Source organism: Pristis pectinata, chromosome 3 (genome assembly GCF_009764475.1).
Source record: "Pristis pectinata isolate sPriPec2 chromosome 3, sPriPec2.1.pri, whole genome shotgun sequence".
NCBI classification, from domain to species: Eukaryota; Metazoa; Chordata; class Chondrichthyes; order Rhinopristiformes; family Pristidae; genus Pristis; species Pristis pectinata.
The window spans coordinates 132,684,790-132,708,630 of NC_067407.1; the positions used below are offsets into that span (position 1 = coordinate 132,684,790).

The following is a 23,841-nucleotide window of genomic DNA, read 5'->3' on the forward strand; positions in this document are numbered from 1 at the left end:
ACTTGGAGGTTTTCGGCATCCTTCAGGGACACGTCCGATTCTGCCACAGCTTTAGGGTGGGCCAGTGGGATTGTGCAGGGGGCTTTTAGAGGGTCATAGAGTCACACAGCACAGAAACAGGCCCTTTAGCCCATCAAATCCCTGCTGACCCATTTTACACTAATCCTACCCCAACCCATTTTATTCTCCCCACATTCCCATCAACTACCCCCAGGTTCTACCACTCGCCTACACACTAGGGGCAATTTACAGCATACAATCAATCTCCCAACCCAGGCACCTTTGGAATGTGGGAGTGCACTGGAGCATCTCGGGGGAAACCCACACCGTCACAGGGAGAACATGCAAACTCCACACAGACAGCATCGGAGGTCAGGATTGAACCCAAGTCACTGGAGCTGTGAAACTAATACGTTTCAACCCATTAGGGAAAGAGGGAGCTGTTCCGCTGGGACTGCACCTGAGTCAAGGGAGAATGAAAACAGTGTCTTAATGAATCAAATAACTAGGGCTTATAAAGTCAAAGAGTCATTTAGCATGGAAATAGCCCCATCGGCCCAACTCATTCATGCTGACCAATGACTATCTGAGCTGGATAAAGGTTAAACAAGATAGTGGGTGGGAGGGTTTGAGCAGTCAGTTCCGTTGTGGGGAAATAGAGTCATAGAGTTCTACAGCATGGAAACAGGCCCTTCGGCCCAACTCATCCATGCCGACCAACATGCCTACCTATACTAGTCCCATTTGCCTGCGTCTGACCCATATCCCTCTAAACCTTTCCTATCCATGTACCTGGCCAAGTGTCTTTTAAATCATCTTATTGTACCTGCCTCTACCACTTCCTCCCACAGCTCGTTCCACACACCCACCGCCTTCAGTAATGCAGGGGACAGTATAAATCAGGAAATTAGATGCAAATGTAACAAGACTTAAACAGAAATCACAATGAACGTTAGTCTACATATAGGCTGGATAAACCAAGTTAGCAATAATAGTGTTAATGGTGAAGTCATGGTATTTTAGACCAGTGGGTTGAGGAACTGATGTATAGCAGGCTATTTTAGATCCAGTATTGTGCAATAAGAAAAGGTTAATTAATAATTTGATATTTAAGGGGTCTCCAGAGAAGAGGGATCATAATATGATGAAATGTTACGTAAAGACTGAAAGTGATGTAGTTCAATATAAAACCAGTGTCTTAAACCTAAACAAAGCAAACCGCAAAGGTATGAGGTGTGAGTTATCTATGATAAGCTGGGAAAATTGGGAAAATGCATTGAAAGGGATTGCAGCAGACAGACAATGACTAGCACTTAAATACACAATATCCAACAAATAATTGACCTTTAGGGGCACAAAAACCTGACCTGAAAAGTAGTCCAGCTGTGACCAACAAGAGAAGTTAAAGATAGTATTCGGTTAAAGTAAAAGACATGAAAGCAAAAAATGCTGGAAACACTCAGAACGTTAGGCAACATCAGTGGAAAAAGAAACAGAGTTAATGTTTCATGACAAAGACACTTCAAGGGTCAAAATTACATGGTTATAAAGGGAATAGTTTGCACATGGACATCAGCAACTAGGCTGGCATTTATTGCTTTTTCCCAATGTGATTTAATACAACTGAGTTTTTTGTTGGGACGGGTTAGAAGTTGATTAAGAGTAATCTAGAGTCACATAAAAGCTGGAAGACATAATGACAGTAGGTTTCCTTTGCACAAAGAACATAGAACAGTACAGCACAGGAACAGGCCCTTCTGCCCATCATGTCAGTGTCAACCATGATGCCAACTAACGAATGCCATCTGCCTGCACACGGTCCGTCTCCCTCCATTCCCTGCCTGTTCACGTGTCTGTCTAAGTGCCTTTTAAACATTACTATCATATCTGCTTCTACCATCTCCCCAGGCAGCGTGTTCCAGGCACCCACCACTCGAGAGTGGATGCTGCAGGGAAAACAATCCAAGTTTGTCCATTGTCTTCTTATAAGCTAATATTCTTCAATCCAGGCAACATCCTGGTGAACCTCTTCTGCACCCTCTCCAAGGGTTCCACATCCTTCCTGTAATGAGGTGACTAGAACTGCACATGATATTCCAACTTTGGCCTAACCAAAGTTTTTTCCCGCTGCAACATGACTTCCCAACTTTTATATTCAATTCCCTGACCAATGAAGGCAAGTACGCCCTGTGCCTTCTAAACTGCCCCATATACTTGTGTTGCCACTTTCAGGGAGCTGCAGACTTGCACCCTAAGATCCCTCTGTACATCAATGCTCCTAAGGGTCCTGCCATTTACTGTATACTTCCCCTTTGCATTTGCATTTCCCCTCCCAAACTGCAACACCTCAGTCTTTCCAAATTAAACTCCATCTGCCATTTTCCTTCTCCTGCCTAATTTTGACTCAAGTCAATGGACATGAAAATCAGGATGGGATGTAAGATGTTCTATCAGGAGAGCACGTGCTAGAAGGAGAGGCTGGACAAACTTGGGCTCTTTTCTCTGGAGTGGCTGAGGGGTGATCTGTTGGAAGTGTATAAAATTATGAGGGGTATAGATACGGTGGACAAGCAATATCTTCTTCCCATTATTGAGTGATCCAATACCAGAGGGCATGCATTTAAATTTTTAAATTTTAAATTTTATTTACAGCATGGTAACAGGCCCTTCCAGCCCAACGAGTCTGCGCCGCCCATTTTAAACCCAATTAACCTACCCATATGTCTTTGCAATGTGGGAGGAAACCGGAGCGCCCGGAGGAAACCCACGCAGACACGGGAGAATGTACAAACTCCTTACAGACAGCGACGGGAATCGAACCCCGATCGCTGGCGCTGTAATAACGTCGAGCTAACCGCTACGCTACCATGCCGCCACGATAAGGTGAGAGGAGATAGGTTCAGAAGAGATGTGAGGGGTAGGTTTTACACTCAGAGAGTGGTGGATGACTGGAATGTGTTGCCTGATAGGGTGGTGGAGGCAAATTCATTGGGGGCTTTGAAGAGGGGCTTGGATGGGCACATGAATTATAGGAAAATGGAGGGATTAGCTATGTCGGCACAACATTGTGGGCCAAAGGGCCTGTTCTGTGCTGTACTGTTCTATGTTCTACCCTCTCATCACCATCCACGTTAAACCATCGAGCCACTTTAATGATTGCTGGTCTGGTTTTCATTCAGATGCTGTGCGGGACACTTTCATCATTGACCCTGCCATAATTATGATCGTGGTTGGAGCCGTTATGTTTCTAATCACCTTCTGTGGCTGCATTGGGGCCTTGCGTGAAAACATTGTGTTACTGCAAGTGGTGAGTATACACTCATGTTTGGAACGTGTATCTGAATAACGCACGTAATTGTGGGAGAGTGAGGCCTTTTCCTTCATGGGATCATTGTTCATTCAGTAAGTTGTGCACTCATTGGTGGGACACTGAGCTGTTAGCGACAGGCATCCTGGAGAGGTCCAAGATAAAAATACAGTTACAGCTTTGTCTAACCTGTGGTCAGCCAGGTCCAAGAAAACCCAGCACCTGCTGGTTATCCTGAATCTCACTGCCCCTCTTTGTGCTCTCTGCCTTTATTTTACACCTGAGCCTGTGAATCTGGAGCAGCAGTAGTTCACTCAGCCACTGAAGCCTGCTGTGCAATTCATAAAACCATGGATGATCTGTTTGTTAACCCTTCTGGAAAACACACCTAATCTGAAGAGCACAATCCTTCTGGCTAGATTGCTTGCACAGTCGTACTCCAAGGGCTTCAAATACATTTTCTATGGTGGTCCTGCTCTGATACTCTGGCATTTAACATAGAACACAGAACACTACAGCCCAGTACAGGCACTTTGGCCCATGATGTTCTGCTGACATTTTATCCTGCTCTAAGATCTATCTAACCCTTTCCTCCATTTTTCTATCATTCATGTGGCTATCTAAGAGTCTCTTAAATGTATCTGCCTCCACCACCTCTGCCGGCAGTGTGTTCCACACACCCACCACTCTCTGTGTAAAAAATCAGACCCCTGACATCCCCCCTATGCCTTCCTCCAATCACCTTAAAATTATGCCCGCTTGTGTGAGCCATTTTCTCCCCAGGAAAAAGTCTCTGACTGTCCACTCGATCTATGCCTCTTATCATCTTGTTCACCTCTGTCAAGTCACCTCTCATCCTCCTTCTCTCCAAAGAGAAAAGCCCCAGCTCACTCAACCTATCCTCAGAAGACATGCTCTCCAATCCAGGCAGCATCCTGGTAAATCTCCTCTGCACCCTCTCCTATAATGAAACCTGATCAGGTTCATTGCCTAGTACTAGGTCCAGTATGGCCTCTCCTCTAGTCGACCTGTCCACATACTGTGTCAGGAATCCTTCCTGTACACACCTAACAAACTCTGCCCCATCTATCCCCTTTACAGTAAGGAGCTATTCAATGTTAGGGAAGGTGAAATCACCCATGACAACAACCCTGTTATTTTTGCACCTTTTCAAAATCTGCCTCCTGATCTGCTCCTCAGTGTCTCTGCTGCTGTTGGAGGGTCTGTAGTATACTCCCAATAGAGTGATCGCTCCCTTCCTGTCTCTGACTTCCACCCGCACTGACTCAGTAGATGATCCCTCCAGGACATCCTCCCTTTCTACAGCTGTGACACTGTCCCTGATCAGCAAAGCCCCTCCCCCACATCTTTTACCTCCATCCCTGTCCATTGTGAAACATCTAAATCCTGGAATATCCAGCAGCCATTCCTGCCCTTGTGACAGCCAAGTCTCTGTAATGGCCACAACGTTGTAGTTCCATGTACTTACCCATGCTCTAGGTTCATCACCCTTGTTCCTGATACTTTTCGCATTAAAATAGACACACTTCAGCCCATCCAACTGACTGTAATTTTGCCCTTTCAACTGCCTATTCTTCCTCACAGTCTTTCTACGTGCTGCATCTACTTGTACACTAAATGCACCAACCTCTGACCCATCAGTCAGGTACCCATCCCCCTGCCAAACTAGTTTAAACCCTCCCCAACAGCTCTAGCAAACCTGCCCACAAGAATATTGGTCCCCCTCCAGTTCAGGTGTAACCCGTCCCTTTTGTACAGGTCGTACCTTCCCCAGAAGAGATCCCAATGATCAACAAATCTGAAACCCTGCCCCCTACACCAAATCCTCAGCCACGCATTCATCTGCCAGATCATCCTATTCTTACCCTCAGTGGCGTGTGGCACAGGCAGCAATTCAGAGATTACTACCCTTGAGGTCCTGCTTTTCCGCTTCCTACCTAGCTCCCTATATTCCCTCTTCAGGACCTCATCTCTTTTCCTACCTGTGTCATTGGCACCAATATGTACCACGACCTCTGGCTGTTCACCCTCCCCTTTCAGAATGCTGCGGACCCGATCCGAGATGTCCCTGACCGTGGCACCAGGGAGGCAACATACTATCCGGGAGTCTCTTTCACGTCCACAGAATCTCCTGTCTGCCCCCCTTACTATGGAATCTCCAATCACTACCGCCCTCCTCTTCTCCCCCCTTCCCTTCTGCACCACACGACCAGGCTCAGTGCCAGAGACCTGGTCAGTGCGGCTTTCCTCTGGTAGGTCGTCCCCCCCAACGGTATCCAAAGCGGTATACATGTTATTGAGGGGAATGGCCACAGGGGTACTCTGCACTATCTGCCTATTCTCCGTCCTTCTCCTGACAGTCACACAGCTACCTGCCTCCAGCAGCTTCGGAGTGACTGCCTCCCTGTAGCTCTTATCTGTGTATTCCTCGTTATCCCGTAGGAGCCGAAGGTCATTCAGCTGCAGCTCCAGTTCCCTAACACGGTCTGTAAGGAGCTGCAGCTGGATGCACCTCGTGCAGATGTAGCTATCAGGGAGACTGGAGGTTTCCCAGAACTCCCACATCTCATAAGATGAACACACCACTGGCCCTGGAGCCATCCTAACTACTCTAGCCTGGCACTAAAGGAAAAATCAAAGGAAGAAAGAAACTTACCAGAGATTTATCTTAGCCTCCGCCTACTCTCTCCGAAACCTCTTGAGCCAAAGCATCAAGTGCTTCACTCTAACACTGGTCCACTTACACAATAGCCACTCTGCTTATTACCTACCTTCCTTTAATCGCTGCTGTTAATTAGCCAATCAACTCGTAACAATTTGCAAACATGCCACTTTTAGACTCCTGCAAGGTGAAACTCACAAGCTCACGCACAGAGGTTCACCTCTCTTCAAAGCTCCTGCTCCAAATCTCGCTCCAACTCCCGACTCTGCAAGGTGAAACTCAGCGTCTATATTTAGGCCAAAGTTATTAATATTAATGTGCAATGTATGTACTAGTACACCTGCTCCCTCTCTACTAGCCCCTACTCTCTGTTGCACCATAGTCCTCCCTTGAATCTCACCAACAGCCCCTCCCCTTCTCAAGATGCCTTCCTGTGTACCAGAAGGAAATGCAACATTTGCTCCCTTACCTCTAACCTTCCCTTCATCGGGGCCCATTCTTTACACGTGAAACACCAGTTTAGCTGTACTCCCTGCAGAGACTGGTACTATATTTCTTAGATTTTTTTCTTTGACAGCACTTCCCATGACATATATCACCCAGGACCAGGGTGGAAACTGCAAGATAATGTTATGCTCTCCAAGACACACGGAAATACGTTACCATCTCTACTTCATCACTGGGCCGAAGTCCTACAGCTCCCTATCTAACAGTGGGAGAAATCCCATCACTGCAGTAGTTCAAGAAGATGGCTTATCACTTACTCAAGGCCAATAACTGCAAACCTTACCAGCAACACCCACGGCCGATCAGTACTTTCTTTTATAACAGGGACTGCAGTGGGGGTGTATAGATTATATTATTGCTAGCACAATGAACCCTTTGACTATCTATAACACTGACTCATTTGTTCTGCTTAAGATGGTGAAACTTTACTTTTGTCATTAAACACTACAAGAATATGGAACAGTAGCTGTGTCCCTCTCCCTAATTACAGTGCTAACCACTCCTTGCCAAGCAGAGGGACGGCATTTTAGATCAGCCTTATTGTATGTGATGAACACTGTCCTCTCCTGTCTCACTGGCAAAAATCCTCCGCAACTAGCTCATTTATTTCACGTGGTGTGACTCCCTGATCCGTAAGAATTCTCAGTGACTGTGAAAATACCGGTGTGGGAGGACAGATTAGCAATAATAATTCATTATTATAATGAGAGTTGGCACAGCTCTGTTACAGTGATGTTATGAGGTGGCTTTGCAAATTTCTCTTCACAGTTTTCGATGAGCTTGACAGCCCTCTTTTTGGTACAGTTGGCGGTTGGAGTCCTGGGATTCATTTACTCTGATAAGGTAAACTGGACACCTAGACACATAGTGGGATGAAAATCCCTGGCTGTGAGTGAACAGCTGCATCCCAAAACCAGGGGTGGATAGCCATGTGAGACATCATAGAACTTTCACAAAACTTTCATGGCAGTATTGGTATTGGTATTGGTTTATTATTGTCACTTGTACTGAGGTACAGTGAAAAACTTGTCTTGCATACCGGTCGTACAGATCAATTCATCATATAGCCTCCCTTTTCCAGTCAGCTTTCCAAAGAATCCCATAGGTGAACATTGGAATAATTCAGCCCGTGCACTCATCCAATAGAGAGTAGACTTGTTTTCATCCTGCACTAGGTCTTCAACAAAAATTGTGTGTGGCCTTATTCATGATTCTTCTATACACTTGCAGAGCACTGATACATTATGGTGCTGTTGGTCCACTGACAGGTACATAGCCCATTGTACCTTAGAAAAGACTAATGCATAGGCTGCACCTTACTGTGGCCCCTGGTCTCCACGGTACTCCCACAGCAACGAAACATGACTCCACCGCCACACGGTTTGGTATGGAGTGATCCGCCAAGGCAATGCTCACAGACTGCCTCTGCAGGCTAGTATTGGGCAGGATGGAGTGAGTGGCCTTTGCTGAGATGTGGGGCTCAGCAGTGTGCAGTGGCCAACGCTGTGAGTGCAGGACTTGGTGACTGGCAGCTGCTGCCCCGCGTGTCCTACATCCCTCGTCACTTCCTATTCGGATACTGCCAACTCTATCTCTCTATCTTCATCTGCACAGCTCACCCCAGCCTGGAGATTTCCCTCAGTAAGAAACTCAATGGTGGTGGCCGCCTCTGAGGCTGGTTATCATAAAGAAATCCCCTGGGCTGTGCAGGCAGAGAGAGAAGGAGGGGAGGCAACAGCTTCCATCACACACAACATGAGGGGATGCAGGAGCCTGTAGGGACTGGGCAGTCTGTCTACACGTGGGACAGTCCCACTCAATCCCCACAGATAATGTGCTGACCAAGGTGTAGCCCTGAGCCCCACATCTCAGCAGTGAGCAGCAGCACCTCCTGTGGCAGCCTGACCAGTGCCAGCCCTCAGAGACAGTGTCTGCATGTTGTCTCAGTGTCTCGCTCCAGCCTGAGTCACACTGCCATGAGGTGACTTCAACCATTTCATCACTGTGCAAGTGGGCAGGCACGGTAGTGTAGAGATTCGCGTGACGCTTTACAGCGCCAGCGACCCAGGTTCAATTCCCGCCACTGTATGTAAGGAGTTTGTACGTTCTCCCCGTGTCTGCGTGGGTTTCCTCCGGGTGCTCCGGTTTCCTCCCACATTCCAAAGACGTACAGGTTAGGAAGTTGTGGGCATGCTATGTTGGCACCGGAATCGTGGCGGCACTTGCAGGCTGCCCCCAGAACAATATACGTAAAAAGATGCATTTCACTGTGTGTTTCGATGTACCTGTGACTAATAAAGAGATCTCTCATCTCTCAAGTGCCAGCAGAGAGCTACAGATCCAACCAGTTGCCAGGCACAGTGTACACATCAAGTTCCCAGAACAGCAGTGGTGTCAGTAACACATCTCTATATGTATAATTGTATCATTTTTAGCAGTAGTGTTCTCACTTCTGGGAATGCACCCTCAGTGCTAAGCAAGGGTGCAGGTCGTCCCCAGGGTTCCTTTGACCTGCTCGTAACCCAAACAGTTTCTAAGTTGGGAATGCAGCCACGAACCGAGTTCCCTGAGGGCAGAAGATACCTGCAGCCCCACAGCAGCCGGCAAATCCACCCGGCTGGTCTCCCAAACACTCGTTCGTATGTACGGGCCGTACATAAGTCAGGAGTTTGTAACCTGGGGAGGTCCTGTACCGGTGTAAAGTGAAAATCAAAAAAAAATCTGCAGATGCTGGAAATCTGAAATAATAGGGAGCTTAGTGGAATGGTGTCATGACAAAAACCTTTCCCTCAATGTCAACAAAACTAAAGAGCTGGTCATTGACTTCAGGAAAGGGGGCAGTGTACATGCACCTGTCTACATCAATGGTGCTGAGGTCGAGAGGGTTGACAGCTTCAAGTTCCTGGGAGTGAACATCACCAACAACCTGTCCTGGACTAACCACGTGGATGCCATGGCCAAGGAAGCTCACCAGCGCCTCTACTTCCTCAGGAGGCTAAAGAAATTTGGTTTGTCCCCTTTGACTCTCACCAACTTTTACCGATGCACCATAGAAAGCATCCTATCTGGATGTATCATGGCTTGGTACAGCAATTGCTCTGCCCAAGACCACAAGAAGCTGCAGAGGGTTGTGGACACAGCCCAGCACATCATGGACACCAGTCTCCCCTCCTTGGACTCTTGGTCTTTACCTCTCGTTGTCTTGGTGAAGCAGCTAACATAATCAAAGACCCCACCCACCCGGGACATTCTCTCTTCTCTCTTCTTCCATCAGGTAGAAGATACAGGTGCCTGAGGGCACGTACCACCAGACTTAAGGACAGCTTCTACCCCACTGTGATAAGACTATTGAACAGTTCCCTTATACAATGAGATGGACTATGACCTATGGCCTCATGACCTCACGATCTACCTTGTTGTGACCTTGCACCTTATTGCACTGCACTTTCTCTGTAGCTGTGACACTTTACTCTGTGCTGTTATTTTTTTTACCTGTACTACATCAATGCACTCTGTACTAACTTGATGTAACTGCACTGTGTAATGAATTGACCTGTAAGATCGGTTTGTAAGACAAGTTTTTCACTGTACCTCGGTACAAGTGACAATAATAAACCAATACCAATACCAATAAAAGCAGAAATTCTGGAAGCACTCAGCAGGCCAGGCAGCATCAGTGGAGAGAGAAACAGAGTTAACTTTTTATGTCCAAAACCCTTTGCCAGTTCTTAGACTTAAAGCATTAACTCTGTTTCTCCTTCCGCAGATGCTGAGCTGAGTTACCAACATTCTCTGTATTTATACCTGTGTAAAATGTTGAAAACTAGCTGGGATTCTACCCACTAGAAAAAAGAAAGCTGAATGAGTGACCTAATGCACATTTTGAAAGGATTTGATAAGATATCTTTATTAGTCACATGTACATCGAAACACACAGTGAAATGAATCTTTTGCATAGAGTGTTGTGGGGGCAGCCCACAAGTGTCGCCACGCTTCCGGCGCCAACATAGCATGTCCACAACTTCCTAACCCGTACGTCTTTGGAATGTGGGAGGAAATCGGAGCACCCGGAGGAAACCCACGCAGACACGGAGAGAACGTACAAACTCCTTACAGACAGCAGCCGGAATTGAACCTGGGTCGATGGCACTGTAACAGCGTTACACGGGGTTAGATGTAGTGAAAGTTCCCTAGTTGGGGATTCCAAAACAAAGGGCCATAACTAAGATAAACCCAGCAGGAGAAACCTTTTTATTCAGAGAGTGATAGAAAACTGGGGCTTACTACTGGGCATTGTAAGGCAAATTATGTGAATTCATTTAAGGGGAAGCTTGATCCCAACACGACGAGAAAGGAGGTATTGTGGGGAAGATCAGAGTGGAGCATGAACACTGGACAAATGGCCTGGTCTCTGTACTGTACATTCTAATTAATTCAGTGTGTGTAAAGAGTAATACTGCAATTAGACCAAGGAGCAGGAGAAGAAAGCTTACTGTACATTTTAAACAGATCTATTGCTATTCACCTGGTGAGTGCATTGAATTCTTACCTTTGATTCTGGCAGTTCAAGAGACAGGGCAGGTTAAGCAAATAACCTCAGTGCAATAATAAAGTGGTGCTATATAGCTGTAAGTGCTACTTTTTGGATGAAGTATTTAAATACTGCTTGATCAGGTGGTTTGGATAAACCCAAAAGGCAGGGACATTGGTCAAATTCAAGAGATTGCTAGATAACCATATGGAGGAATTTAAAATAGAGGGATATGTGGGAAGAAGGGGTTAGATAGTCTTAGGCAAGGTTTAAAGGTCGGCGCGACATTGTGGGCCGAAGGGCCTGTATTGTGCTGTACCGTTCTATAATTCTATGATTCTATGAAAAGATCAAATTCCAGAGGGGCAGTGAGTCTTCCTGATGCTCCTCAGGAAGTATACAATAAACAAAGATATTGAACTGGGAATTGAAGGAAATTTCATATTCCATATTACCTTATGACATAGACCATTCAGCCCATTGATTCAATGCCAGCTCATAGAGCAATCCCATTCCCCACTAATTTTCCCTATAACCTATTCTCCCCACATAAGATAAGATAAGATTTCTTTATTAGTCACATGTACATCGAAACACACAGTGAAATGCATCTTTTGCATAGAGTGTTCTGGGGGCAGCCCACAAGTGTCACCACGCTTCCGGCCCCAACACAGCATGCCCACAACTTCCTAACCCATTCTTTGGAATGTGGGAGGAAACCCCAGCACCTGGAGGAAAGCCATGCAGACATGGGGAGAGTGTACAAACTCCTTACAGACAGCGGCTGGAATTGAACCCGGGTCACTGGCGCTGAAATAGTTTTATGCTAGCCGCTACACTACTGTACCTGTGTACCATTGTACTGTACCATTCCCATCAACTACCCCCAGATTGCACCACTCACCCACACACTGGAGGGAGTTTACAGTTGCCAATTAATCTACCAACCAACACATCTTTGGGATGTGGAAGGAAACCAGAGTATCCCGAGTAAATTCGCACTGCCACAGAGAGAAAGTGCAACACCAACAGCACCAGAGGACAGGATTGGACCCGGGTCTCTGGCGCTGTGAGGCAGCAACCCTACTGACTGCACCACTGTGAAGGATTACATTTTCTATTTCTAGTAATTGCTCTGCCTTTCTTCCAAACGTTGTCGTAGCACCTTTTACATCCACCTATGTGAGTATGTGGGACCTCAGTTCAAAGTCTCATCCAAAAGGCAGCACCTCCAACAGCGAAAGTGTTGCCTGGATCAGGTGTCCATGATGGGACTTGGTCTATTATTGTTGCATCCCGGTCTGTAGACAGACCTCTCCAGTGTCCCCAAAACCAGCACCTTTTTCTCGCTGATTTGATTTTTAATACAAAATATTTATGCAAACATTGATACACAACTTGAATTATATTTTCTAAAATAAATCAATTATTCTTGCCTTCCTCTCCTTAGGCGGAAGACACAGTGAGCAAATTCATCAAGAAAGCCATTGTCCATTACAGAGATGATATTGACCTGCAGAACCTGATTGATTATATTCAGAGAGAGGTAAGGCACTAACTGTTCAGGGAGAAGGTAGTGGGACCAGCTCCATTCAGAGGAAGATTGTAGCACCAACTATATTCAGGTAGAGATGATTGCATAAGCTATATTCAGGAAGAACAGTGGTGCTAACTATATTCAGAGAGAAGATGGAGTACTAATATTCAGAGAGAAAGAGGGGGACTAACCATATTCAGAGAGAGAGGTAGTGGGGAGCAGTAGTGTCACTGGCAATATTCAGAGAAACGGCAGTGCTAACTGTATTCAGAGGGAACAAAACTGAGATTAACTATAGTCATAGAGAGAAGTAGTAGCAGTAATTATATTCTGAGCGAAAGTTACATTAACAATATTCAAAGAGTCATTTAGCTACATTAACTAAGAGAGAGATCATTAAGAGAACAGTATTCGGGGGGGGGGCTGCATTCACTGTATTTAGAGAGAGAGATCGTAGAGCTGTATTCAAAAAGAGAAAGAGAGAGAGATTTGCATTAACTACATTCAGGGAGAGAAATAGTTGGATATTACTTGAGAGTTTATCACTGTGCACCCTGCAGCTTCATCCATGTGCAATGTGATGTACCCAGAACCATGTGGTTGAAAGTAGCATTGTTTGCTCTGTTATAATATCAACTTTATGCTAGCACTTAATCATAAAGCACATCAAAAATGTGTGCTACGTGTTTGAGTCATAGAGTCACATGGCACAGAAACAGGACCTACAGTCTCTGTCCACAAGGGCCATCAGATGCCTATAAATCAGCACATGCAATCATGATATTATTGTAATCACGGAAAAGTGGATGAGAGAAGGGCAGGACTGGCAGCTTAATGCTCCGGGGTATGGAAGTTTCAGACCTGACGGGGGGTGGGGGGAATGCAAAAGGGGAGGGGGAGTCACTGATTAGGGAGAACGTCACGACAGTATTTAGAGAGGGTATTCTGGAGGGATCGTCCAATGAGACCATATGGCTAGAACTTAGGAATAAGAGAGGGGCGATCATTTTGCTGGGGTTACACTATAGGGCTCCCAATGGTCAGCGGGAATTAGAGGAACAATTATATAAGCAAATAGTAGAAAGGTGTAGGAGGAATAGGGTTAGAGTAGTGGGGGAGGTTTAACTTTTCCGGTACTGACTGGGGTTACCTTAGGGCAACGGGCTTAGATGGGGCAGAATTTGTTAAGTATGTCCAAGAGAGTTTATTGAAACAATATGTAGATAGCCTGGAGACAGGGAAGAACTTGAGCTGATTTTAGGAAATGAAACTGGGCAGGTGATTGCAGTGTTGGTGAGGGAACACTTTTGGAATGGTGACCATATTTCTGTAAGTTTCAAGGTATTAATGGAAAGAAATATGGGGTTGATCCTCAAGTTAAGGTCCTAAAATGAGGGAAGGTTGATTTCAATAGTGTAAAAGAGGTATTGGTATTGGTATTGGTTTATTATTGTCACCTGTACTGAGGCACAGTGAAAAACTTGTCTTGCATGCCGATCGTACAGGTTAATTCATTACACAGTGCAGTTACATTGGGTTAGTATAGAGTGCATTGAGGTAGTACAGGTGGTGAAAGTAGATTGGAAGCAGAAGCTTATGTGTAAAAGAACATCTGACAACTGTGAGTCATTTCAAAGAGAGTTACTAAGAGTTCAGGGCCAGCATGTTCTGGTAAGCGTGAAAGGATATTGAAGGTTTGATCAGAAAAGAAAAAGCATATGCCAAGTATAGGAGACTGGAATCAAGTGCATCTCTTGAGGAACATTGAGGTTGTAGGAGAGAACCTAAGAAAATAGAAGGGCAAAAAGGGGCCATGAAATATCTTTGGCAGGTAAGATTATTGAGTATCCCAAGACATGCTATAAGTGTATTAAGAGCAAGGGGGTATGCAGGGAAAGAGTGGGTCCCTAAGTGTGGAACCAGGGGATGAGGTGAGGTCCTAAATGAATACTTCTCAACAGGACATGGAAGGACGTGGAAGATAGTGACCTCAGGGAGGTGTACATTGATAGTCTTTCTCTTTATGACCATAGTCAAGATCTGTGATACACGTCTTAGCCTCAAAATGTTTAAGTTCCAAAGCGATTGCTCTGTATATTGGGACAAGGCAGATAAATTGCTTTAGTTTTAAAGCCATCATTTTTCCCAGTTTTCCATCCTTTATTCTCAACTATTGTCTCTTCCGACAGTGCATCAGGCACCAAGCACATTCAGTGACCGGCTCCTGTAATGCTGCTCAGACCTGTGTTATGGGCTCCTGCTATCTCCAATACCTGGTTCCCTCTCTGTTCCTCTTTCCCCATCTCCGAGTATTCTTTCTCCTTCTGCTCCCTCTTTATGTCCTGGCCTTCTTTCTCTTTTTATTAATGATACAAAAATAGGTAATAGCCCTCTGTGACAATGGTCTTTAACCCATCTGGTTGCTGTGGTTCAGTGGGTAGCCTTCTTGCCTGTGAGTCAGAAACATGACAAGTTCCTATCCACAGAAAACTAGGTTGCCAGGTCAATGCATTACTGAGATAGCGCTGAACTGTTGGAGGTATTAATAATGTTTTCAGTGTATTCTACACCTCATTAAACGTGTGTCATATTAAGATTTTTAATAGTTTTAGTGATGATCCTGCATTGTATGAAATCCTTCTTATTTTACCTCCGTTTAGTTTCAATGCTGTGGCTGGACTAACTATAAGGATTGGTCGAAGAACATGTATTTCAACTGTACGCCTGATAATCCCAGCCCAGAACGCTGTGGAGTGCCTTACTCCTGCTGTACACTGGTACCCGGTGAGGTAAGCTGTGTGAGAAAACCGCAGCGTTGAGTTGAACAACTTTCAACCCGTCTCAGACCACCGAGAGTTGTTGTTGATTCAGTTGCTTTGCTCCTGATGGCCACAGCGGCTGACCTGAGTGTCCAACCCACGTGGGCCAGCCGAGGGGGTTAGTGTCAGTCGGAAGATGGATCCCATTGGTTCCAGTTGTCTGAGTGCATACCAATGTAGACCAAGTGCTGGGTGTACTTGGGTGGTTAGCATGGACATGGTGGGCTGCAAGGCCTGCTTCTGTGCTGTAAGACTGTATAACTATGACTCCATGCCTAACTACTCTTCAAGGGCCATCAAGGGTCCTGATTGGCTTCAGTCCTCCTTATCTCAATGGTACTAAAGCCAATCTTAGCCACCTAAGTCTCCTTTTAAAAAAACTCGTAGCTTTTATATAGCACTCTTCGAGAATGGCCCAAAGTGTTCTACAGCCTATGTAGTATTGGTATTGGTATTGGTTTATTATTCTCACTTGTACTGAGGTACAGTGAAAAGCTTGTCTTGCATACTGAACGTACAGATCGATTCATTACACAGTGCATTGAGGTAGTACGGGGTAAAAACAGGGTAGTAACTTTGAAATATAGTCGTTAGAATATAGAAAGCTTGGTGATAAGTAATGTGATAACAACCAGGGAGTCTGCAACTCCTACCCTGAGGATAATTTAACTCTGAGTCAGAACAAACCAAAACTGAATCTTTCCAAACCACATCTTAACCATTCCAAGCTTGTGTGAACGAGGCTATATCACCACAAGCTTGAGGGTTGATTGACTATTTGTAACATTTTCTACTTTGCTATTTTATGAACACACAGTGTAAAGCACAGGTAACGTGGATCAGTGATATGACTTGGCTTGTTTAGGAATACAAGGCCCCAGCCCCCTCAGCCAGGAACATAGGAACAGGCTACGTGGGAATGTACCTGTAGTTATACAGGTCGTCCCCAGATCACGGCAGGGTTCTGTTCCTGTCAACTTCTTGTAACCTGAACTGTCTGCAAATCAGAAGTGCAGCGGCGAGCCGAGTCCCACCCGGCAGAAGATGCCTGCAACCCTGCAGCAGCCAGGAAATACATCCCACCGCTCTCCCAAACGCTCATGCTTATGTACAGGCTGCACATAAATCAGGCATCGTAACCTGGGGAGGACCTTCACAGGATGTTCAGTGCACACTGTTATTACATTGCAGGCTGTGCAAGCGCAGATGAATTTCTGTCCCTTGATATTTACCCCCACCATTTTGAACATCACCAACGGCAGTCGACTTTCCTCTTTAATTGAACCCAGAACTCTGTTTGGAAGCTCAGAATTATGTCCCACTGGGGTGAGCACCGGGGTGGTGGGGCTGCAGTTCTTCCGAGTTTAGGGCTGAGGCAAATTTCAGGAGCACAGAAGAAGCCTTTGCTCTGCAGTAACTGCACTCCACCTGACTTGGCAGTGTACTTACTGGGATATTGGAAAATAAGAAAAGGTATAATGGCCCAGTTCTGTGATGTGATGATTCACCAGACATTGAACTGCTGATTGTGATTATCAACACTCAGCTACGGTTTTATTGCTTTACTATTTCAGCGTAAGGTTACAGAGCACAGTGGCCAGTGTACCGGACCAATGATCCGGTGACCTGGCTTAGAACCAGTCTTGAGTGATCCAGAGACAGGAATCTCCATTCCACCGTGGTAGCTGGGGAATTTAAATCTAATTAATTAAGTAAGAACAAGGTGGCACTGGAGCATGGCAACTCTTTACGAGCTGCTCTCGGCAGATTTTTTCATTACATTGATTAAAATTGTTCTACTGTTTTAAATCTACCTGCACGGCACTTTCTCTGTAGCTGCAACACTATATTCTGCATTCTGTTTTACTTTTTACTAGCTCGATGTAGTTATGTATGGAATGATCTGTCTGTATAGCAAACAAACAAAAGCTTTTCATTGTATCTCGGTACGTGTGACAATAGTAACTCAATTTCACTTCCAGTTGGGAGACAGCGGCAGGTGAATGCCACTCCTCCTCTCTATCCCCTTTCCTTTATCCCCTCTCTCTGTGTCTGCCTCCCTCTCTCATTCACCTGCCACTGTCTCCCAACTCTACCCCGGCTCCCCTCCCCTCCCTGGCACCAGCTGCCTGTCATCTTACACCCCTCCTCAGTCCACCAATCACCTGTCTCACCGCTCCCCTTCTCCTCTATACCAGCCACCTCCCCTCTCCACCCTCAGTCCTGATGCAGGGTCTCGACCCGAAACGTGGACTATTCCTTTCCTCCTACAGATGCTGCTCAACCCACCGAGTTCCTCCAGCAGATTGCTTGTTGCTCAACTGATTCACTGATGCCTATAATCTGCCCCTTTTACCAGTCTAGCCCATCTGTATCTCCAGGCACACAGCGACATGGTTGACTCTCAACTGCCCTCCTGGTGGTGTAACAAGGCACTGACTTGCACTAAGCCACAATGCTCTATGGGAGTACCTTCAGCACACAGACTGAGATGCTTCCAGGCGGTGGCTCACCACATCAGGGGCAGTCAGTGATGGCCTTGCCAATGACACCCAGATCCTGTAAGTAAATAAAGAAAAGACAACCTATACAGCATGTATTGTATTGGTGCCAACTCCAGGAAATCAAACCCATCTTCCAGCTCACCCTCAGTCCACTGGAGATACAGCCTCCTCATGAATCAGAATCTGGTTTATTGTCACTGACATATGTCGTGAAATCTGTTGTTTTGCAGCAGCAGTGCAGTGCAAGACATAAAAGTTACTATAAGTTACAAAAAATAAATAAATAGTGCAAAAGAGGAATAGCGAGGTAGTGTTCATGGATTCAGGGACGGTTCAGAAATCTGATGGCGGAGGGGAAGAAGCTGTTCCTGAAACGTTAAGTGTGGGTCTTCAGGCTCCTGTACCTCTGTCCATTCCTTCTTCTCCCTCTGTCCCAGTCGGTGATCAACACAATGTGCGGCTTTGGAAAGCAGTCGCTAAACCAACTGGAAGCCTCAAAGTTCCTGCACCCAGTGGGCTGTGCTGACAAAGCGGCGATCTGGATTGAGAGTCATCTGCTGCTGGTGGGGAGCGTCGTGCTCGGGATGGCACTGCCTCAGGTATGGACTAATCCACCTCCATATAGGTACATGAGTCCACGTCTGTGTCTAGGTGTGTCCATTCACTGTGTCTGTATGTATATGTCCACCCACATCTGCCTGTATCCATAGGCTGTGTCAACATATATGTCTATCCACGTCTGCCTGTATCCATAGGCTGTGTCTATGTATACAGTATGACCACCTACAGCTGCCTGTGTCCACAGGCTGTGTCTGTATATATTGATCCATTAAAGTCGGTATGTATTTTCCACAGGTGCTTGTGAGTTTCTGGCTGCCCTTGTCTCTATGTATCTGTGTGTCTGAGGTTTTATGTATTTATCTGCCTGAGTCTGTACCTGTCAGTCTGTCTCGGTCCGACTGTATGTAACTGTCTCCATGTTACATATTTTACCAAATGTGCTACTTCCACTGACCCAAAACTGGAAGGCAACAAATACTTTGGAACATCACCACTTACCAGTTCCCCTGCCACACTGTCCTAATCTGGATACATTCCTGTAAACCTAACCAGCAGGTCCACAGCATGACCACCCTTAGTGAGAGTGGTGCTTATCAAGGCTGTGGCATTGCCCCAACACTTTGTTCAATTGTTCTCACCGCACTGCTGCACCTCACCTTCAGCAGCAGACTCCCTGCAGAGTGCAGCGAATCTTCAGAACTCATGGGTAACTGCTCAACCTACGGCAGCTATGGGTGCTCCAGTTTCCTCCCACACGGCTAAGATGTGCGGGTGGGTTAATTGGCCACGGCCAATTGCCCCTAGTGCGGGTGAGGGTTTTCGGTGTGTTGATGGGGATGGTGGGAGCATGGGTTCTAGGACAAGTTCATGGGGGAAGGGGATTCCTCTGTGAGCTGGCATAGACTTGATGGGCTGAATGGTCTCTGTCATTAGGAAATATGGTAGGTGTCTGGAACCCTCCCCCTTAAAGGGTGGGGGGAGACAGAAATCCTCATCACATTTAAAAGGTACCTGAACGAGCACTGGGAGGCCCAGAGTTGGGAAGTAGGATTAGCCTCATTAACATCTTTGGCCAGTATTAGGTCAATGGGCTGAATGGCCTCCTGCACTTGAAATGTACCTTGAGGAGATAAAAATGAAAGCACTTGATGAAGACACATTTACGACACTCGTGTTTACCTGATTAGAGAACCCTGCTGTTCAAACCATGGACAATTGTCACATTTAGCACAGAGGGTTTCTGTACAAGAGCCAGTGTTGATTCTCAGCTGACTGTTCACTTGTAAACAGGACACCCTCCAAAGCTAAGGATGGCACGCCAAGTCCTGGGCAGGGTTTAACGGTGGGAAAAGGTTAGCAAAGAGAAATGCGTTGGCTGCAGGCTGCTGCTAATTGACTTTTTGTTCATTTGTGAGGAGACCCACATTCACAAGCCTAAGGCTCCCTGAGCACTAAAGAGAGGCCTAATGAAGTTAATGGGTGGAGTGGTTCTGCTGCCCCCACAGACAATGAAATAATTCTCCATCATCGTCATTGCAGATTGGAGGAATCATTCTTTCTCGCATGCTGATTGGACAGATCAGAGAGGAGATTAAGTCAATATAACAAAGGGAGTCTTGGCGACGGGGAACACACCAAAGGCAGCGGATTCATCGTGCCTTTGGTAAGAAGCAAAGAAGCAAAACGAGGTGAAAGAACCTTTTGTGTGAAGAAAACCAATTTGCCAAAACTCCTAATACCGTTCTGTTTTTAAATGTTGTAGTTGACTGAGGTAGAGTAATCCCAGATGGCGAACCCCAGTCTCTCTCCTCACCCTTCACCTTCCTAGGGCTCAGGTTCGATAGACAGCACGGAGATCCACTGTGTCAGACACACCAAGGATCACTGCTCTTCAGCAGGCCCTCAGTCAGTGCCCCATTCCCTGCCCCTTAGTCACTGACTAATCAATCACCACATAATCCCCTGTATCTACATGAGGCCACGGAAATGTGAGAACTCTTTCAATATTCCTGACATAAAATACAAATCACAAGAGCATTTGGAAATAACAAATAAATTTGCCGCAGTTTTTCTGTACAGGTTACAGAGAAACTCGCTGCTGCACCTCAGGAGAGACAGAGAAGGGAACAATTTACCTTCAGGCGCTGTGTTACATACAACGAAGATGTTTGCATCTCTGTAACACTCAGAGGGAGGCAGCCTGCCTTTATATAACGCCTTTAGCATTGAAGGAACACGCCGCCGTGATACAGAGAAGTGTCTCCAAACAGATATAGTTGCAAGTTAGCCAAAGGTTGGTCAAAGAGGGAGGGATTAAGGCAGAGAAGCAGGGATTGGGAGGGGGTTGGGGAGGATAGTCCTGAGCATACAGTAAAGGCTTTGGCAGCTGGGGGCATGGCCTTCACTGGGGGAGCCATTAGAACCGGTCCTGATGCAGGGTCTCAACCCGAAACGTCAACAATTCCTTTCCCTCCACAGATTCTGCTCGACCTGCTGAGTTCCTCCAGCAGATTGTTTGTTGCATTAGGATCAGGGAGTGACAAACAGGCCAGAAGCGGAGGAACACGGCCGCCTCTCTCCCTTAATTGTTTCTGCCTGTCATTCTTCCCTTCGTTCCTTTCTCTCTGTGCCCTCTCCTCCTCCTCCCTTGCACAGCCCCTGACCTCCGTTCCCTGCCCTCATCTGGTAAGACCATAAGTCAAAGGAGCAGAATCAGGCCATTCGGCCCATTGAGTCTGTTCCACCATTTGATCATGGCTGATGTACTTTTCCCTCTCAACTCCATTCTCCTGCCTTCTCCCTGTAACCTTTGACACCCTTACTAATCAAGAACCTGTCAACCTCCGCTTTAAATATACCCAGTGACTTGGCCTCCACAGCCGTCTGTGGCGACAAATTCCACAGATTCACCGCCCACTGGCTAAAGAAATTCCTCCTCATCTCAGTTCTAAAGGGACGTCCTTCTACTCTGGTATTGGCACTTCAGGACCGTTCTCCAGGGAAGAAGGGTGGTGGGCTTGGCAGCAGAACCTGACATTTAAAAGGGGGCCTTTAAACAGTTTGTTTTCCACTTTTGGTTAGAGACTCTGAGCCCAGCTGTAACAGCTTGAGGTGAATTAACATCGGCGGCAGCCCAAAGGATAGCTCCCTCCTGTCTGAGTCAAAAGGTCAAGGCTTCAAGTTCCACTTGCATACGTATATCTAGGCTGTTACTCCAGTGCAGGGCTGCAGGAGTGCTGCACTCCTGTCTTTGATGCTGCCTTTTATGTTGCAGCTTTATAAAACTCTGGTTAGGCTGCATCTGGAGTATTGCATTCAGTTCTGCTCGCCCCATTTTAGTAAGGATGTGGAGGCTTTGGAGACGGCGCAGAAGGGGTTTACCAGGATGCTGCCTGGATTAGAGGGCATGTGCAATGAGGAGAGGTTGGACAAACTTGGGTTGTTTTCTCTGGAGCAGCGGAGGCTGAGGGGAGACCTGGTGGAAGTTTATAAGATGAGAAAGCCAGCCGGTCTCTTTCTCTCAGGGTTGAAATGTCTAACACTGTAGGGCATGCATTTAAGGTGAGAGGGGGAAAGTTCAAAGGAGATGTGCGGGGCAAGTTTTTTACACAGAGAGTGGTGGGTGTCCAGAATGTGCTGCCAGGGGTGGTGGTGGAGGCAGATACGTTAGATATGTTTAAGAGGCCTTAGATAGACACATGAATATGTAGAGAATGGAGGGATATGGACCTTGTGCAGGCAGAAGGATTGGTTTAATTTGGTATCATTACCTTAATTAGTTCAGCACAACATTGTGGGCCTAGGGGCCTGTTCCTGTGCTGTACTGTTCTATGTTCTATGTTCTTTTAATTGACACATTAAACCAAAGCCCAGTTGGCTCTCTCATGTGAACAAGGGGGTCATTGGCACCATTCAGACGTGAAATGTTTCTTCTTGGGGTCAGCACCTCCTGAGGTTAAAACTCACCCCTCAACCATACCACTGAAACATCATGGTCATTATCCCAAGGCCATGTGTGGGAGCTTGCTGTGCACAAGTTGCCTCTCACACTTCCTACAGTAAAGCTGTGAGCACACTTCAAGACTAGTTCAGTGCCTGTGACAGGAAAGTGGAAGGTTCCATTGAAATGCCCAGTCCCCCTTAACAGAGCAGCCATCAGGGCCAGACAGTGGGGCGTGCAGGTACAAAACTGGTCATGAGAGAGCAGGGAAACCGGTGTCTCATAATCCTCACAAGGTCCTGGAGAGGCACCACAGCTGGGTCAGCATGTGAAGGAGAGAGGTGGGCTAGGGTTGGGCAAGGAAGTGGGAGAGAGGGATCCCACACACGGCATCTGACCCCAGAGGGCCCAACAGATCAGACTTGATACCAGTAAACCATCTAAATGACATTCAGCCACATCCAGGGCAGGAGAGGGTCACAACCTCGTGTAGACCCACAAACCTAGAAGCAGTGGTAACTCCCAGGGAGTTCCAAAGGCAAGGTTCACCTACTGCCTTATAGCACAGGAGGTCATTCGGTCTATTGGGCCTCTGCCAGCTCTCAGAGCAATCTCATCAGCCCCATTCTCTCACAAGACCATCAACCGACCCCCACCTCCCCCAATTCTGCTGCCACCCACCACGTTAGGAGTAACTTACAGTGGCCAGTGGGTGGGAATACACTGTCCGAGAGACTTCTTGAAGCTGGGATGCTGTTGCTACATAAGAAATGTCTAGATGAACACCTGAAGCGCTTAGGTAGAAAGGGCTATGGACCAGATACTGGGAGATGGGATTATACGGAAGGGTGGAAGGGAGCACCCATGTGGCCACAGGGAGAATGTGTAGACTCCACACATTGGAGGTCAGGATTGAATCTGGGTCACTGGAGCCATGCACAAGCAGCTCTACCAGCTGCGCCACTGACCCGCCCCAGTCCTCTGCAACACCCCATGGTAGTTGCACACACTCCAGCAGACTGCTTACCAATGGTGGGTCATGAGTCGGGGTCAACCTGCACGCACCACCACCCCTCCTCTCTACTGCGGCTCCGTCCTCTCTCAACGGCGGACCTGAGTAACGGAGAGGTTGGACAGGCTAGGACTTTATTCCTCGGAGTGTACGAGACTGAGAGGTGACCTTATAGAGGTGTATAAAATCATGAGGGACATGGATAGGGTGAATGCACACAGCCTTTTTCCCAGGGAAAGGGAGCCTAAAGCTTCAGAGGGCATAGGTTTAAGGTGAGAGGGGAAAGATTTAAAAGGGACCCGAGGGGCAATTTCTTCCTGCAGAGGGTGGTGGGTGTATAGAACGGGCTGCCAGAGGCAGGTACAATAACAACTTTTAAAAGACACTTGGATAAGTACACGGATAGGAAAGGTTTAGAGGGATATGGGATAAATGCAGGC

At 46.7% G+C, this 23,841-nt stretch overlaps 1 protein-coding gene across 1 annotated transcript in view; it reads left to right on the plus strand.

Annotated features, from left to right (window-relative positions):
• tspan33b (tetraspanin 33b) overlaps nucleotides 1-20,760 on the plus strand; it is a 52,736-nt gene extending 31,976 nt beyond the window's left edge. Inside the window, exons 4-9 of the mRNA XM_052013197.1 lie at nucleotides 3,180-3,307; nucleotides 7,266-7,340; nucleotides 12,479-12,574; nucleotides 15,226-15,354; nucleotides 18,326-18,487; nucleotides 19,989-20,760. Of these exons, the coding sequence (XP_051869157.1) occupies nucleotides 3,180-3,307; nucleotides 7,266-7,340; nucleotides 12,479-12,574; nucleotides 15,226-15,354; nucleotides 18,326-18,487; nucleotides 19,989-20,054 (656 nt within the window). The 3' untranslated portion in view covers nucleotides 20,055-20,760. The remainder of the gene's footprint in view (nucleotides 1-3,179; nucleotides 3,308-7,265; nucleotides 7,341-12,478; nucleotides 12,575-15,225; nucleotides 15,355-18,325; nucleotides 18,488-19,988) is intronic.
• The last annotated feature ends 3,081 nt before the right edge of the window (nucleotides 20,761-23,841 follow it).